Consider the following 18,110-nt stretch of genomic DNA (forward strand, 5'->3'; position numbering starts at 1 on the left):
ATCCTAGACACATAATCTGACATACATAAGCTAGCTTAGGGAGAAAGCTCAACTCCCACGGCTACTACCCACGTCCCAAAGCCTCCTCACTCACTCTCCAGCATCCCTAGAGTCCCCCATATCAGTTTGAAGCCAAAGAACACCCTTGCCTCGAGCATATCCAAGCAAAGAAGCATGAAGCATTCTTGAAGCAAAGATCTTGTAGCAAAGAAGTTCCCATCATCCAACACGTTCTCCACCACTTGGGCCACATTCCATCACACTAAAATGACACTAGATATTTTGAGGATTGAACTAGAGAGTTAATTCCTTTTGGGCATTAAACTGAAGAGAGGAACTAGAGTGATTATGGGGTCCAAAGCTTGCTGAAATGGACCATGAAGAATTCAATCACGACCTACACCCATAAGTGGCATATCTCAAGTCTATTTTTGACAACTATGAGTGAGGTGGTTAGGCTACGTATTAGGGTCTCCTTGAAGGACAAAAGAAGACCGAGTGCAGGAATGACCCCTATTTATAAGGAGAGATCCTAAGGTCCCAAAAGGGAATGAGCCAAAAGTGTTTGATTCCCATTAAGAAAGGGAATCTCGGATTTGCTATCACTTGTTAGAAAGCACTACTAAGGTTTTTCCATGTGTCTTATGACATATCTCAAGGACGAACCTTCCTTTCGTTTGAGGATTCCCATTATACACGTGTGCTACTTTCTTTCGTGACCTTTTTAAACCGACGTGGCGTGGATGACATCACTATTTACCGTGCACGCCCTTATTAGGCCCACGTAGTATAATTTAATAACGCACGTGTGTCTATTATTTGTTCCTGGCCTACGATAATTCCACGCTTATCGCAGTTCTACGATGGATTTGAACTCATCGCAAATCTGCGTGTCTAAAGTTCATCATGAGTCCAGGTGTGTCCAAAGCTCATTGCAAGTCCGCACGTCCAAAGTTCATCGCAGATCCGCACAGGCCAAAATTCATTGCAACATGTTTCAGGTATGAGTTCGTCACAAATGATGAACTCATCACAAACGTGCGATGGGTTATGGACTCATCGCAGGTATTCGTGTAGTATTGATTTGGCACGCTCTGTACTTTGATGGTCTGAGTGACCACTATGTACCTACAACAACAATGGTTGCTTGTTTCCAAGAAAAAAAAAAAGAAATCAATGGTTGTTAAACCCGAAAAGGTAAAGAATGACTTGAATTTTAAGTTAACTATGAAAGGGAGTAGGGAAGGACTAAGGACTAACGAGTAGGGACTAAGTAGTAATTACCTAAATATACAGGGTTGAGTTGATTCAGTTCGATTTTGGTTTTTATATTATTTTTTCACACAAACTAAATCGATTTGATCGATTTGGTCAGTTTGACATTTAATGTGAAGACCCTAAAAACAACAATGTCCAGCGACAAGAACCACTTTTTGGAACACAATTTCCAGTAATTTGGGCTTAATAATGCATTTTTTCCGGTTTCATAAATTCGAAATGTATATACGAAAATAGATGTTAATGGTTAAACTTTAAATCCATTAAACAACCCTAACTCTCGGTATTTAGCATTTCGATGATTCTGAAAATCAATACGTACCATACGATACACACTGATATGTTGCAATATTTTGAACAATACTTATAGAGTGAAATCAATTTCCATCAATAATATAAAATCACTAGAATGTAGTTCAATATGAGCTAGTTTTATTTTTGGGTACATTATAGATTGCCACCTTATAGTTAGAGGGTAGTGACAATCCATGTTCAGAATATCAGTATTGCATATCATATTATGAAGGTTGGACTCACATACCCCCCAAAAACATAAATAACACTAAATATAAAATTTAAAAAATTATACAGACAACAAAATGCACAATTAAATAGTTTATATGAAGAGATACATTATAATCAACAATATCATAAGTGAAAACAACAACAGGGAGGAAGAGATGAGAAACCTAAATTAAGAAATAACTATATACGATATATAAATACTTAAAAAATGCACATTTAAATAGTTTATATGAAAAGATACATTACAATCAACAACACTAGAAGTAAAAACAGCAAGGAAGAACAGAGTATATTGAAGAAGAAACAAAGAAGATTACGAGAAACCCACATTAGGAAAAGGGGTCAGTTGTAGAGATTCAACTGGAGAAACCAGAACAGATCCAGAAAATTGAGGAAGAATTAGAAACAGTCCACTAAGAGCAAAGATGAAATATTGAAAATAAGTCTCAATACCTAACCCATGTAGGAACAATCAAGGTCCAAAATATTGATATGATACTTTCGATACAGAGCATATCATATCTATATCTATAGCCACAGATATGGGATATGCCACAACTAGGTATGTATCCTATGAGTCGTGCATATTGGCACACCTTCATATCAGGCCATATCATGTCGTATCAATGGATACGTTTTAATACACACTAATGCGAAATGTATCGATACCTGGTTTGACAAATTTATATGCTTTATTTTATAATTATATGTTAAAATGAAAAATTAGTTATTATTAATATAAAAATACTAAATAAATAAAATTTTCCAAAAGAATTAATAAAAATTAAAACTTTTAATTATAAAAACTGAAATAGAGTGATAATTATTATGATGTGTCCATGTTCTATAGTTCCAATATTGTTGATTGTAATGTTTCTCTTCATATAACCTATTAAATGTGAATTTCTCAAGTGCTTATACTTTATTCATAAATAATTCATCTTAGGTTTAGTGTTATTAATGTAATATGTGATTTGCATGCATTTCCGAGCTATCCAAGCATTTCCATATCATGTGTTTCCAAAGTGTAACTGTATCCAAGCTATTTGATACGATACTTGATACCCATACTTTGATCCTTAGAACAATACATTATATCAACAAAGTAAAGTAATACTGGGACATACAAGAGTGAAATCAGTTATGGATTAAAAATCCAAAGCTTGGGTTTTTGAATGGCAGAATATTCTAAAATTGGAAGCATTGATAGTGAATCCTACATTTTGATACAAAACTGTATCAGATAGTTCCAATCTTACTGAAATCAAAATTGTTCATATTGGTAAGCATCCCCTAAAATAATGCCAAAATTGCTTTAGCAAAAAATTTATTCTTATGGTAAAAAGTGACATGGCTCTCATCAGATTCACAATCACAAGCATACGTTTTGTTAAGACATGCCAAACCATAATCATGTAGATCAAACCACCTTCGGATCACTATGAAATGCAACAAGACAGATGGTAAACTGCTCCAATTTTTGGCTACATGTTCCTCCTATCTGATATGAATGCTTTTGAAGCATTCATGTATTCATGCGGTTTACTATATGCAGCCCGGCCTCTATCGGCTGCATCATGTCAATACTTTGAGCCTTGACTGTAATTTCATCAAATCTGGTCGATGAAACCGTCTCTTCTTTAGTTGAATATTAGCACCAAATGGTAATAGGATGAACTGAACGAGAAAAAGCTTTGCTCTCTTTAGAGCATATTATATACATACAGATGCATATCTTTTCTTAACAGTGTTCAAGATTATGTGAATAGGGTGTGTATGCATACCAATGGTCCAGTGGAACCGCAGGAGCCTTGATTCTCTACATTTAGATTCACATGCATGTTGGAGTTTGTATAATAGGCATCTGAGTGCATCCTTGGATAAATTGAGTTTAGTCTGCTCACATCTTAGAACTAAGACAGACCCATGACACAAGGATACACTATAATCCTAATCGGAATAGTGCATCCTTGTCAAAATTGAGTTTAGTCTGCTCACATCTTAGAACTAAGATAGACCCATGACACAATGATATACTATAATCCTAATTGGAATCTTACATCTACAACTTCAAACTTCATCACTATACCTGCTCAGATAAACCCCCGGTGTGGAAAAATCTTCAGCTTGTCTGAGTAGAAAATGCTTACTTTGGGAAGTTTAGTTGCTGAGCTGAAAGAAATTACTCCTCTTCATCAAAGTCCATGAGAAAATCAGTAAGGTTCTCTGAGTCATCAATAGCCTCCTCAAGACTCATCGAATCTTTTCTCTTTGGTTTCTCCTAAAAGAAAAAGGATAGACCATGTTGTAGTTAGAAACATTGCATAAAGTGGTTGACGTGGATTTTATTTGTTTGGCATATGATCTTTTTTATGGAACAGATAAAACATATAGAAGAGAAAGGAAGAAATACAAATAAACAGTAGCTAACAATCAACTACTACCAAAGAACAGTTGGTAAAAATCCCACAGCATCTGGAAACAACGTAAGAAATGCAGAAAATAGAAACACCTTTGATTTGTGGAGCTCAGGAGTACTTTTCAAAACACTCCAATTGCGTGTAATTTTCTCTTCTACTTCATCTTCTCCTTCAATATCACTCTCCTCTCCATCCTGTCACAAATAAATGCCAATTGCCAGCTTAACAATTTGCAAGTGGTAAAAGAACCTCCTAAGCTTTTCAGACCCATGAGAGAAGCAAAACAGCAATTCATCAAGCAAACACAAAAAACGAAGCAAGAAGATCTTAAACAGAATATGGTTGCATGCCAACTCACATCATTTTCACCTATATCAACTGCTCGTGCCATAGCTTCATCCATATCTGTCATCTGTATCATAGTTTTGTTGAAGCAATACATTAGTAAGACAAGGGTATGAAATTTACCCTTATAAGTTGCAAAAGTTTCTTTATCATCAATAAGCTCTATGTTCATAAATTCTATCTAGCAAGGTGCAGGCATGCACCGAACCTATATGGTTAGGACAAGGATTTAATGGGTGTTTTTTTTTTTTTTTTTTTGAGTTTTAGTTGAGGATGCAGATACTACATAACCTGGATATTGTTTAGTTTTGTCTAGCTAAAAAAGAGTTGTTTAAGTGTGAAACCAGTACATAATCTCACTCTGCTGAATATTAAAAAAGATGCTTATTATATTTAGAGGAGCTATGTTTTTTTCCCTTCACTTCTTGGAAACCATATAACAGAACTTAACAGATCTTGGATTACAAGGTTTCTTGTTTTTAAGTATTTATATTCTATTTATGTATCTTTTCCTTCTCCATCGGATTATTATAGGTACATTCCCTTAATATTGCACAGTTACATGAAATATTTTATTGTGGAAATCTATCACAACTTTTGGAATAAACTGCAAGGATAGGTCTGTGACTGTGTTTTGCGAATCCAAAGTTTTCATATCAAGCACCTATTAATTTTGGATACTGATACGTTGATCAAGTCATTAGTACAGAAAAATGTACCAGAGATGTTGACTGCAAGGACAAAATTGAATATGAAAGGGAATGGGTTCACAATTCAACAGGCCTGTCAAGGAAATGATGTTAAACAAAGTTCAGTAAAGTGGATGATCAACTTCTTTGGACCACTAACCATACTCCAAAGAATTCCATTGTCTAGATGTAGGCCGATGACCACATTCCCAAGTTGAATTGCTCAGAACAATCTTATCTGTTCACCACTGGACTGAAAGATCACCACCATAATTGATCAGTGGATCACACAGCTGTACATATCAAACAAGTCATGCCACTATATACTGTATGGCAAAGTTGTCAAGGTGACCCCTAGGCAACAAGGCACCCTTTGAGGCTTGCCTCGCCTAATTACCAAAAAGTTCTGTACTTTCTATTGTAAAATACTTTTTTATTCTTTATTTTTTGAGATTATAATTATAAAATAGACATTATTAAACTAAAATATTCATTGTGTGTTTATATACTAATTTCTTTTTATTATTTTCTTATTTGTTAGTGTTTAATCAACACAAACATTGCCAAATGCTGTATTGAACCCTCACACACTTCAAAACCTGAACCAATAAGGAAGAATTTAAAATTTTCTCTAGTCAACACATTTTCTTCTTCCATATGTTCTTCTTCTTCTTCTACCACTACTACAACATTTTCTTTTCTTCCTTTCCTATAACAAAAATAAGGATTCAGCCCCTATATTTTTTGAATTTTATTTTCCTTCTTTTTCTTCTCATGAATATGTTGATTTTCTGTACTTTAATATGAACTTTATACTTATGAAAATTATGAACAATTATTAAGGAAATATGGTTATAGTACCTAGAGACTACCCTAGGATCTATGTTTTTTACATAAAAAAATCCATCGCCTAGGCACCCGCCTAGGTGACTAGGCGACAAGGCGCCCCCTGTCGCCTAGCCTTGCCTTGGTGCCTTGAAAACTATGCTGTACGATAAAAATATGCTAGCATCTTGTATAAAATGCAAGTAACAGGTGTAACTGCTCGATAATATTCTCCAGCATATGGAAAATAAAAAACACCAAATTACTAGAATACACATATGTGCCCATTTTGTGAACAATATAGGGCATACATTCAGTTAATTAGTAAATTTTCTCAATTTCAACTCTCCATTACCTCAAGTTCTTCAGTCTTCTGTTTGGCAAGAATTTTCTCAAGTTCTGGCCTTGGCGTAATTTTTCCATGCTGAAGTCAAGTGATTAAGAATATAAAATGATGTTAGGGGAAGAACTCAGAAATTAAGTATAATTGAATGGCACATTAAGCATATGCAGCAGCAACACTTTAATAGTTTCAGTTTTTCATCCACAGATTTTTCTTGCAGAAAAATAAAACTCATGTACATTTCAGAACATAGATGAATATTGATATTGCATAAATAGCAGTGGTTCATTCCACCAACTCCAAAGCAAAGATGATTTAAAATCCACAGAAACAGCTGTGGTCTTTCTTTTAAAGTAAAATGCTACATACTTGAGAAGATAAATATAACCACGGTACTAGAGGGCAAACTATCATAGAGGATATTTAGTATATTTTAAGGTAAAAACCTAGACAGTTCAAGATGCATAAATTTTTGCATTTCCCTGAAATGCAGGTAACCTAGATCATTGGACAAGTACCTTTAGAGATTCTTCACACTGCATATCAATCCAATTTAATTGCTAGAGCTATCTAATATTGTGAATATGTCTTTTCATGCTCGTTCTAAGGCATTCCCCAAAATGCGCTACACTTTAACCCAAGTGTAGTATCAAATGGGCAAGGGTATGCTAGGACGTTCCTTTGAAGTGAAATTCCACAAATACACCCATTTAGATGAGGGTGAGTAAAGAGGTTAGTCCAATAAAAACGAATTAGTAGACGCTATGAAGAGGAAAAGGATTAATGTTGTATGCTGAGAAGAAAACTAAATGAAAGGGTAAAAATCTAAAGAAATTGATAGCTACAAATTACAGTACATTGGAGAGGTAAATAATAGAAATAGAGTAATGATAATAATAGATAAAGATCTAATAAATCAAAACTGTAAATGTTAAACATCTAATAAATGATAATAATAGATAAAGATCAGAATAATTTTAATTAGACTTGTTTCGAGTGAGAAAATCATTAACATAATTAGTGCTTATGCACCTCAAGAGAGTTTAGAAGAAAATATTACAAGACAACTTGAAAAAACTTAAAAGGATAAATCCAAGAAATTCCAAATAAAGAGAAGATTTGATAGGAAGAGACCTAAATGAGCATGTGAAGAAAAGGTGTAAGATATGATATGGCACATGAAAGATTTGGGTTTGGAGAGAGAAATGAAAAAGGAGAATATTTTAGAAATTGCATGAGATTAAGATATGGCAATAGTAAACATATTTTTCAAAAAGAGGAATTAACACTTGATAACATTTAAAGGTGGATCAAACATAACTCAATTAAATGTTTTCCTTACTAGGAGAATAGAACGGATGATGTGTAAAAATTGCAAAGTTATTCCATGGGAAAGCTTAACCACAACATAGATTAGTGGTGATAGGTGTGCACATTAGGAAATAAAAAAGAAATAGAGAAGAAAATAGGTGTCTAAGAATTAAGTGGGAAACCTAAAAGGAGAAAAACTAGCACAATTAAGAGATATGTTAATAACAGAAGAAAATTGGAATTTAGATGGAAAGGCTAATGATATGTGGCTTGAAATGGCCAATCACATAAAATAACAAACAATGTTTTAAAAAAATCTAAAGAAAAAATGGAAAAGAGCAAGGAAACATGGCAGTGGAATGAACTGGTTAAAAATACAAACAGATTAAATCGAGATTGTTATAAATGTTAGACAGTTTTGTATGCGCTTAGCTTCAATCATTTTGATGTACTTTTGTTATTTAGTGGAAATAAATAAAGTGCATGTTTGATTCATGTTGTTTGGTTTAATTCTGTGTAAAACCCTAAAACTGGACATTTGTAGAGACTCATGTTAGTTTTAAATGTTCACAGCCGTTGGATAAGTCTGGGGAGATTTATCCTGCCAAGGCTGATACTGGTGTGCCACCAAGTGTTGGGATGGCCTGTCTCAGCCATCAGGGTAAGACCCGAGGCACATACAGCATGGGATTACTTGAATCCTTGAACCGGACCAGATTTCCAGTCTTGCCCTGGACCTTGGAGATAGATGGGCAAAACTGGAAAGTTACACCTGACCCCTAGACTCGATTATGACACTTCACTAGGTGCTGGATCAGGCTGCCTTTGATATGCCAATCAGTGAGATCCTTAGTGGGGATCAAAACCTGGGTATGTTGGGGCAGTTTGAGAATTCATCTGAGTGGGTGGTCATAGTGACAGAATCAGCCACTTTGTCGGACAAAGGGTAATGATCGGGTCCACATCACAACTGCCTCCAAGACCCTTCCCCAATCTGTAATTTTTTTGGCTCTTGTAATAATAACTTTCATCTCCCAAACTTCTTTCTCCACATCTAATAGCATCTTCTGATTTTTTGTTTTGCTACACACTATAGCTTCTTGTGTTCCTTTTTTTGGTTTTTCCTTCTTTGAATTGGTAGCTCTGCTTGTCAGACCTCTGGACCATTGCATTGTTTTGGAAATTGTCTTTGTTCCACATTCAACAGAAAGTCCTGTAGTAAATCTACAAACATTCTCCACCCTAATCTCTTTCTACCCTCTGGCAAACATAGCATCTGTTTTCTGTTATCACCACACATTTCCATGATCACTACAAACCAACCTTTCACATTTTCCCTTCTCAACTTCAAACCTTTTCCCATCTGCCACCACCGCACTCTTCCAGTCTTGTTTTTTAATGGAGAATGTTGTCCCATCCATGAAGCCTTTCAGCCATCCAATCACCTCCTCAACTACATAAATGGTGGCTCTTTTTTCTTCTTCAATCAAATATAACTCAAGTTGGTATCAGAGCATTTATCAAAGTCACAACTGTGAACTGCACACCTATCGATGTGCTGATGTCCAGTCACAATACAATAGCACTAATGTTGGTGTCAGCAAGTTTTATCAAAAAAAAATGTTGGTGTCAGCGGTAGTGTTGCTAATGAAGCCACTCCAAGAGGACTCATGACGTTTGGAAAATCTTTGCTATAGAAGAAATTGAGGGAAAGGGAATGAGAGCAGTCTGCCAAAAGTGCAGAAGTGATTTTTTTATCTATAACCAGAAATTTTCATTAATTAATGAAAAAGATACAAATAAGCACCTCGGAGAGAAACTCTCTTAGCTCTCTCCAAGATGACAGAAGAATACAGAAATTACAGAACAGCCAGAAAAGTTGATCCCTTCCCACCCCTTGCTTTGCCAAAGCATTTACACTCCATTTAACCCACTGCATCTTGATCTCTATATCTTGTGTTAAACACTTAAACTTCCTTCTTTCATTGACAAATTTCCACCAACCAATCTCATCTTTTTGCAGCCAGTTAACTACCAACTTTGAATTCCCTTCTATGATCAATGTTCTTATGTTCAACTCCTTCGCTTTTTTGATTCCTTCAATCACAACCATGATTTCTGCCCTCAAAGAATCTCCAACATCTATTGGCCCCAAGTAGAGAGCAATATTTTTAACCCTTTAACCCCCCAAACCCTGGTGACAGGGATTTTTTTTCCTTACTCTCCACTATAAACAGCCAGAGATCGCACCAACTGAGCCACCTTGAACCGGTAATGCAAAAGTGATTTTAGAAATAGTAGCAAAGGTGGCACCAGCCATTTGGCTAGAAACATGGCCACAAATTTGAGAAAAAATGATGATCAGAAACCACACCCTTCAAAATTCTATATGGCCGAGATCCCCCATCTATTTTACCCTATGAGAGGGATACAGCTGTGGTAGCAGAAGTTGATCAAATGCTATATGCTAGAGATGAGGTACTAAAGTCACTTAAGGCCCACCTATTACACAGGCCCAACAGCAGATGAATCTACAGTATGATAAAAAACACCGGACCAATGTTTTAAAAGCGCAAGGCACAAAAAAGGCATAGGGGACAATTTGCACCTGAGGCGCAAGGCACAAGACGAGCCATGCGCCTTTTTAAGCAAGGCGCAAAAATTAAAAAAATGCTAAAAAATCAAAAACAAATTCAAAAAAATTAAAAAAAAATTGTTAAACATAATATTAATAAAAACATGAACTTAAATTTTAAAATAAATGTTTTAAAAAACCTATTATCTAAAATAAAAATACATAAACATAACATGTAAAGCATATTCAAATAAAAATTTAAAAATAAAATCAAACATATAAAACATTTTCAAGCATATAAAACCCACAATCTCTTTTTTTCTCAATTACATTACTTCAAGTAGCTAATGTGAGTGTGACATATTACATTCCTGATTCTACGAGCTGCCTTTGTGCCATGCCCCTCGAGGCAAGGGGCGTGGCACAGGGGATCTGGGGGCAGAGCCCCTGTCCCAGCCGCTAGACTCAAAAAAAAAAAAAGCAAAAAAGCGTCAAATTTTCAAAAGGTGTGCGCCTGAGCTGAGGCGTGTGTGGCTCCTCTCCTTTGGCTTGTAACCCTAATTTCCAGAGGCTGAGCTCCTCAAAGAGCTCAGTCATTTTTGGGGGTGTCAAACCAATTGCCACTCCCATTGATACCAATCATGGATAAGTGTAGATCAAGGACATCTGTTAGAGGACAAGGATCAATATTAAAGATTAGTTATGAGGTTATTACTCATGCATCACTTGTCCAGATGTATTATATGTTGGAAGTATATGCATCAACCACGAGTGGCACATCTTAAAGCAATTGAACAGATTCTTGCTTATTTGAAGGGAAACCCAAAGAAAAAAAATCTTATATGCAAACCATGGTCACCTAAAATTAGAAGCATTCACCAATGCAGATTGAACTAGTTCAGTGGATAATAGGCATTCAACATCAAGCTACTTGTACTTTATTGGGTGTGTCATGGAGGAACCAAAGACAATTTGTCATGGCCAAATCTAGTGCTAAGGCACAGTATAGAACTATAGCTCATGGGGGTTTGGCATTAAAGTTATGAATGGATTTTGAAGGGCCTATGCAGTTGTGTTATCATAATCAAGCAGCCATTAACATTGTACATGAACCAGGTCAGCAAAACTGAACTAAGCACACAGATGTCAAATGACATTTGAGAGAATTTTTTTTTTTATCAATATTTTTAGAGAATGTTACTTCTAGTGAAGTGTGTATCCCTTTTGTGAAATATACATCTAATTCTGCAAACAAACCAAAGAATCAGGTTTCTTATGCAAAATTTACCAAACTTCCCCCTAGCTAGACTATGACTTAACAAATTGGCATACTTTGGGAGCTCCCTGATTAACTTAATCTCCACAGGCCATTCAACCCACAATGGAATAAATAGATAACAATCTGGGAGCTCCTATCCACTTACCATCTTAAACCATGAGAGTATTATTGCAAAAGATGTCTTCAGGACTAAATATAACAGTAACATTTATTGATACTAACCTCCATAAGATAAGACAGCATGTTGGGTGTTGGCTCATGGAAATCCGGACCCCTGTAATCAATCACTTCATTTGGATCTTGAATGTAATTCACAGTAGGATAAACTGGATCTCCACCCCATACTGTAGAGAAGAACGAGAAATTAAAACAAATAAATAAATAAATAAAATAAAAAGACTAAAAACAGGCAAGGCAGCTTTAATGAAAACCTTAGATGAGAATATAAATTAGCAAGATCCTATTAACAGTCAAGAAACAACATGTCCATAAAATGAGTGTGGCAGAAATGTGAATGCTAAGATGGATGAGTAGAAAAATAGAAAGGATAGTATTAGGAATGAAGTCATATGTAGGACCTGGAGAGTAGCTGCAATAGGTGATAAAATGAGAGAGAGAAAGAGAGTACACTACGATGGTTTGGTCACATGCATAGAAGACCCCCAACAGCTCCAGTTAGAAGTGATTTATTACAAGTTAAAGGGGCTAGAAGAGCTAGGGGTAGACCAAAAAGGACATGGGTAGAAGTAGTAAATGATTTAGGCACTAATAATTTAACAGTGGATATGGCTTTAAATAGATGGATTGGTGAAACAGGATTCATGTAGCCAACCTCATATAGTTGGGATAAGGCAAGGATGATGATGAAAATCCTATTAACATTATAGGCTAACCATTTTACAAACAGGAAACCTGAAACTAAGTTAAGGAAAGTATTATGAAATTGTTACAAATGGTTTACCAAATAAATACACTTTTAGCCATTTTTTAATTAACAAGACTTTATTAAATTAAGAAGTCATGTATAAATGGCAACATCTCTGAGATGGTCAAGCCAGAAGCATTATACATCAATGCCTTCCTCCTACACTCCAAAATAGATCTTCTCCATTCACTCCTAGTTTTGCCAAAGCATATGCCAACCCATTAGCAGATCTATAAACCCATTTTGTGACAACACTTCTATTACTTTTGGCACCTTTATCTTCATAATGTTTCTATATTTCCAAGGAGTCTTGTCCCCATTCTGAATCCAGCCAGCCACCAATTTAGAGTCTCCTTCAATTAGAAGGTTTTTTTTATAAGATATGAATTTTATTGAAATTAAAGAGAAGCAAAAGAAAGGTACAAGATGGACACTACAACCACAGAAGCGCGATCTGCAGCCTCAAAGAGTAAAAACCAAATTACAACTGTGCCCAGAAAAACTGATTCTTGTGTACCCCTTGCTTAGCTAAACAATCAGTGACCTCATTGTCTGATCTTCTTCCCAATGAAACCTTACTTCAATGCTTGTGGTTAGCCATTTAATTCTTCGCAAAACATCCCTAAATGACCAAGGCGCTTTCTCTGGTTCCCTTAGCCACCCGATTACCAGTTTAGAGTCACCTTCAACTAGTAATCTGCCAAAGCCCAACTCTCTAGCAAGCTCCACTCCTTCTAAGAGTGCAAGGAGTTCTGTATTCACAGCATTCCCTACTCCAATGGGACCTGAGAATAAAGCTAAAATGTGACACCTGCATTTCTGAACACCCCCCCAATCCCAGAGGGACCCGGATTGCCTAAGCTGCATCCATCAAAGTTCAACTTGATAAATCCTTCTTCAGGGGGGCCCCACTCTATCACAGGCTTCTCCTTGACAGTTGAGCTTTTTGCCATCAGTCCCCAATTCCGCCATAGGTCATCAAAGGTGTAATGTGAAAAGTAGTCTGATTTCGATCGAGAGTGAAGAAGAGAAGAAGAAGAAGAAGGAAGAAGAAGAAGAAGAAGAAGAAAAAGAAGAAGAAGAGAGAAGAGAAGGAAGAGAAAAGAGAAGATTGAGATAAAAAAGTGTAGCTGGCGGCGCCAGACTTTGTATTTATATGTTAGGGCGACAACATAAGAAATAAAAATAAAATAAAAGACAAAAGTTCCCTTGCGGCACATAACTAAGGTTACACCACTCCCCCTCAAGTTGGGGCATAGATATCAATCATCCCCAACTTGTCACAAAGATTATAGCAATGTTTCAAAACACGGAGGCACTCCACTACCTAGAGGCGTGCGTGAGGCATAGTTCAGAACACAAGAGGCGTAAGCCTCCCAAACATAAGGAGGCATAAGCCTCCTTAAGAGGAGGGGAGTTAGGAGGAGGATGAAGAGGAAGGAGGATCTCATTTTTTCTTTATTTTTAATAAAAATCTTTTATATCAAGAAGAATAAAGATGCATAATAAGGGGGGGGGGGGGGGGGGGGGCGGGGAGGGGGGAGGGGGGTAGTGACACTTAGCCCTCCAAACTTTCATTTACAACAGAGAACCTAAACTTTCAGATTCCAACACTTTGCCTCCTCCTCATTAACTGGATTGATGGAGGAAGTTAATTTATGAAAATTCCCTTTCAAGATTCATATGGACAAAAAAACAACAATTCAAAATGATGAAAATGGGCAGGGAAAAGTACATTATCTCTTTTCTTTTTGAAGAATAAAGATCAAAGTTCATTAAAAAAAGGAAAAGAAATACAACAGAAAGGTGATAAGACATCACCCAAAGAAGTGCAACCAAAGGACCCAGCAATCAGACCTCAATGTCTCCATAACAAGACCCAAAAATAACAATCTCTTTATCATCCATTTTTCTTCTAAACCCTAATCAAATAAAACCCTCAATGTGAGAAATAAGTAGAAAGAAACACAACTAAAGGATTTGTACAGATATGTAAGAGTAAGGGCAAAATGGTCCCACAAATTAAGGGAAGGGTAGTGAGGATTTAGAAATGTTTAACAAGCACATGACAGTCACATGAGAATCTTTTTTTATGTTAACTGGTAGAATGCTAACAGAGGGGGACAAAGTGTTGAAATCTGAAAGTTCAAGGGTGACTTTATCACAAATAAAAGTTTGGGGGTGCTAAGCATCACTACCCAAAAAGTAAAGGGTAGTCACCTCTAACTTACCTTTTTTTCTTTCTTTGATGGGTGATAGTTCAGATTTTTTACCAGCCTCAGACCTTGCAAAACAACTAGCAACTCGGTCCAAGTAAATTTTTAATCTTGTTGGCATAATAGTTAAAGCAAAACCATGTTATTTACAATGAGAAATGGAAAGAAAGTTCTTTAAAAGTAGGTTAATACTTGACAGAAAACCATGTTATTTACAATGAGAAATTGAAGTTTTATCTTCCCTTCGATGAAGGAGGTCTGTGCATCAAAAGAGTAAGGATGTCAATATAGATTTGCTTGGGAAATGGATTTTGCAGTTTAGGGTTGATAGAGAGGTTTGGTGGAGGAAGCTAATAGACTCAAAATTTGGTGTTTCTAGAGGCAACTGGATCTCTGAAGACTCTTTTCCTTCTTACAGATGCACTGTTTGAAAGGGAGTAATGAAATCTTGCATCTCTTTCTCTAAAAGGGTATCGTGTAAGGTGGGAGATGGAGGATGGCTGAAAGAGTTGTTTCCCGAGCTTTTCCAGTTAGCTGAGAATAAAGAAGCATCTCTGGGAGATTCTCATCAAATACTTTGGGGGGTGGGTAGTGGGGGCAGTGTGGTTTGGTCTCCAAGTTTTAGGAGAAATTTGCATGACTGGGAGATGGAGAGTGTGCTGGACCTTAAACTGTTGAGAAAATATAACTCTAAGAGCAGGGCAGGAGGATGGGTGGTGCTGGAAATGGGAGAACAATGGCATATTTACTGTCAGATCCTATGAAAGACACTTGAGAACACCCAGAAACACCTTGTTTCCCAATAAGTTGATTTGGAGGCCCCTGGTTCCCTCCAAGGTCAGTTTCCTGCTGTGGCCTGCTGTGATTAGGGCTGTAATCGGGTCAGATTCGGATGGGATTCCAATTATTGAAATTCCAAATCCGAACCCAATCCAAGTCCAATACTTCAGAGTATGGGTTTAAATATAATCGGAGTCCACTATATTGTCATCAAAAATAAAGAAAAATTAAAAATAATAATATTTATTTTTATACATCTATAAAAATGTATATAAATATAGAATATTTTTTTATCAATAACCGATAATTTCATTAAAAATTATAAAACAGTTACAATAAAGTACAAGGGGAGAGGTAAACACTCTCTTAACTCTCCCCAAGACAGAAATCAATTACAACAAAGCCCAAAATAGACTTTCCCTTCCCACCCCTTATTTTGCAAGCATATCCGCAAAGGAATTAGCAGTCCTCTTTACCCACAGTAGTATTTTCCATGTCCCTTTTCAGCCACCTGTACATCCTTTTTTCTGTTTTTGATCAGCAAAATGAGAATTTTATTCAATTAAGAGAATTAGATACAGAATTACAGCAATTAGAAAACAGACATTGCACCAGAAATTGTAAGAATAAATCCCAAATGAGCTGTTAACTTTGAACTCCCTGTTTGGCTAGAGAATCATCCATTCCATTTGCAGTTCTCCTGATCCATGTGAACGAGGCATTAAGTCCCGTTGCTATGCTTACTATCTCCCTCAACAGATGTTTGTATATCCAAGGAACATTCCCGCTTGAGTTGGTCCAAGATATCACTATTTTTGAGTCCCCTTCTATCTCCAAGTTCTTAAGATCTGCTTGCTTGGCAAGTTTTAACCCTTGTAGCAAAGCTAATACTTCATCTTTAGTAGGGGTGAGCAAAAAATACCAAAAAACCGAACCGGTGGAAAAACCCAACCGAAACCGAACCGAAAATTCGGTTAACCGAACCGGTCGGTTCGGTTTTGGTTCGATATTCTTAAAAAACCGATAGTTTCAGTTCGGTTTCAGTTAACCATTTAAAAAACCAGCGGTCAACCGAACCAACCGATATATATAATATTTTATATTTTTATTTATTTTGAAATTCAATTAAAAGAGTTCGGCAGTCTGAGAAACTGTCGGCATTGCCAGTCTAACAATGCCAGACTGTCAGTTTGAGTGTCTGACAGTTCGGCATTGCCAGTTTGAAACTTTCAATTGAAAGTTCGGTAGTGCCAGACTGCCAGTCTAACAGTCTCCATTGCCCATCAGTTTTCTCTTTTATCTTTTCTACTTTTCTCTTTTCTCTCTCTCACTCTCTCAGTTCTCTACTTCTCTTACTCTTCTTCAGTTCTTCTACTCTTCGTATTCCCCAATCCCCACTCTAGAGTCCAAACGGCCGCGCGGCCCGCGCCAACCACCAGCACGGCAGCAGCCGCAACATCAAGCGGCAACGCCGGTCACCACCTCGCCAGCAAGCAAGCACCAACGGTCCAACGCCAACCACCAACACGGCTGCATGGCAGCACCAAGCCCGTCGAATAGACTTCTGTCTCTCTTCTCTCTCTCTCACCTCTCCTCTCTACGTCTCTGCTAGACTTGCGACAGCAACCACCAGCACCAACCAGTGCCGGCACAAACAACAACCACCATCTTCATGAAAAATGAAAAAAGAAATGAAAAATCCACCATCTTCGTGAAAAATACGACACCGACAGCAACCACCAACAATTTTAGTTCTTTTTTTATTTTAAGTGCATAAAAAATCGAAAAACCAAACCGCGGTTAACAGGCCACCTGAACCGGTTAACCAATTGCATCGGTTCGGTTTCATTTTGGATATTTAAAAAACCGATCAGGTCGGTTCGGTTTGAAAAAATACCCCACAGTTCGGTTATATCTTTAGAGAATCACCTTCCCCTAAAGGTCCTGAGTACATAGCCAATACTTTGCTTGAGAAATCTCTAATCACACCACCAATGCCTACCATACCCAGGCTTCCTATAGAACTCCCATCAAAGTTTAGCGTAATCTTGTTGGGGCTTGGGGATTCCACTCCATGACCTTTCTTTCCTTCTTCTCAGCAGTGTGTGCCACTTCATTCCACGCTCTTACTATATCAGAAATTGAGAAATTTTGAAAGAGCTGAAGTGGTTTCACCCAGTGTGCAACTTTTATCTCTATGGCCTCCACTAGATCTTCTTGTGACCTGTACTTCTCGTAGAAAATTCTTGCATTCCTTTTCTACCATATTGTCCACACCACTGCTGCCCTTACTGATTTCCACATAACCCTTCCTCTTTTTGTTGGCTGCCTAAGAAATTTGGACTGAAGAGGCTTTCTACATCATGGGGAGTACTCCACCTGCAACCAAAAAGAGAGCAAAAAGATTCCCAAACAGAAAGCACATAAGGGCAATGAATCAATAAATGGGGTAGGGATTCACCATCTACAGAGCAAAGAATGCACATATGAGGGGAGAGGCATTTATTGGCCTCCTTTTTTGAAGCATGTCACAGGTGTTCACCTTCCCAAGAAACACCTCCCAACACAGAGCTTGAACTTTTGGTGGAATGGGCTTGCT

At 37.0% G+C, this 18,110-nt stretch overlaps 1 protein-coding gene across 2 annotated transcripts in view; it reads right to left on the reverse strand.

Annotated features, from left to right (window-relative positions):
• Positions 1-3,281: 3,281 nt before the first annotated feature.
• PTAC12 (plastid transcriptionally active 12) overlaps positions 3,282-18,110 on the reverse strand; it is a 32,772-nt gene continuing 17,943 nt past the window's right edge. The window contains exons 6-11 of one of the 2 annotated variants that reach the window (XR_016084701.1): positions 11,813-11,934; positions 6,438-6,506; positions 4,582-4,635; positions 4,316-4,417; positions 3,893-4,084; positions 3,282-3,419 (exon numbers count right to left, since the gene is read on the reverse strand). Coding sequence is in view for 1 of the 2 variants with exons in the window: in XM_010276734.3 (XP_010275036.1) it covers positions 3,986-4,084; positions 4,316-4,417; positions 4,582-4,635; positions 6,438-6,506; positions 11,813-11,934 (446 nt within the window). In the remaining variant the exon portion in view is untranslated. Of the gene's footprint in view, positions 3,420-3,481; positions 4,085-4,315; positions 4,418-4,581; positions 4,636-6,437; positions 6,507-11,812; positions 11,935-18,110 lie in introns of those variants that run through there. The other variant, XM_010276734.3, reaches the window with a different exon arrangement.

Source organism: Nelumbo nucifera, chromosome 3 (assembly GCF_055504915.1).
Source record: "Nelumbo nucifera cultivar China Antique chromosome 3, China Antique-T2T, whole genome shotgun sequence".
Lineage (NCBI taxonomy): Eukaryota > Viridiplantae > Streptophyta > Magnoliopsida > Proteales > Nelumbonaceae > Nelumbo > Nelumbo nucifera.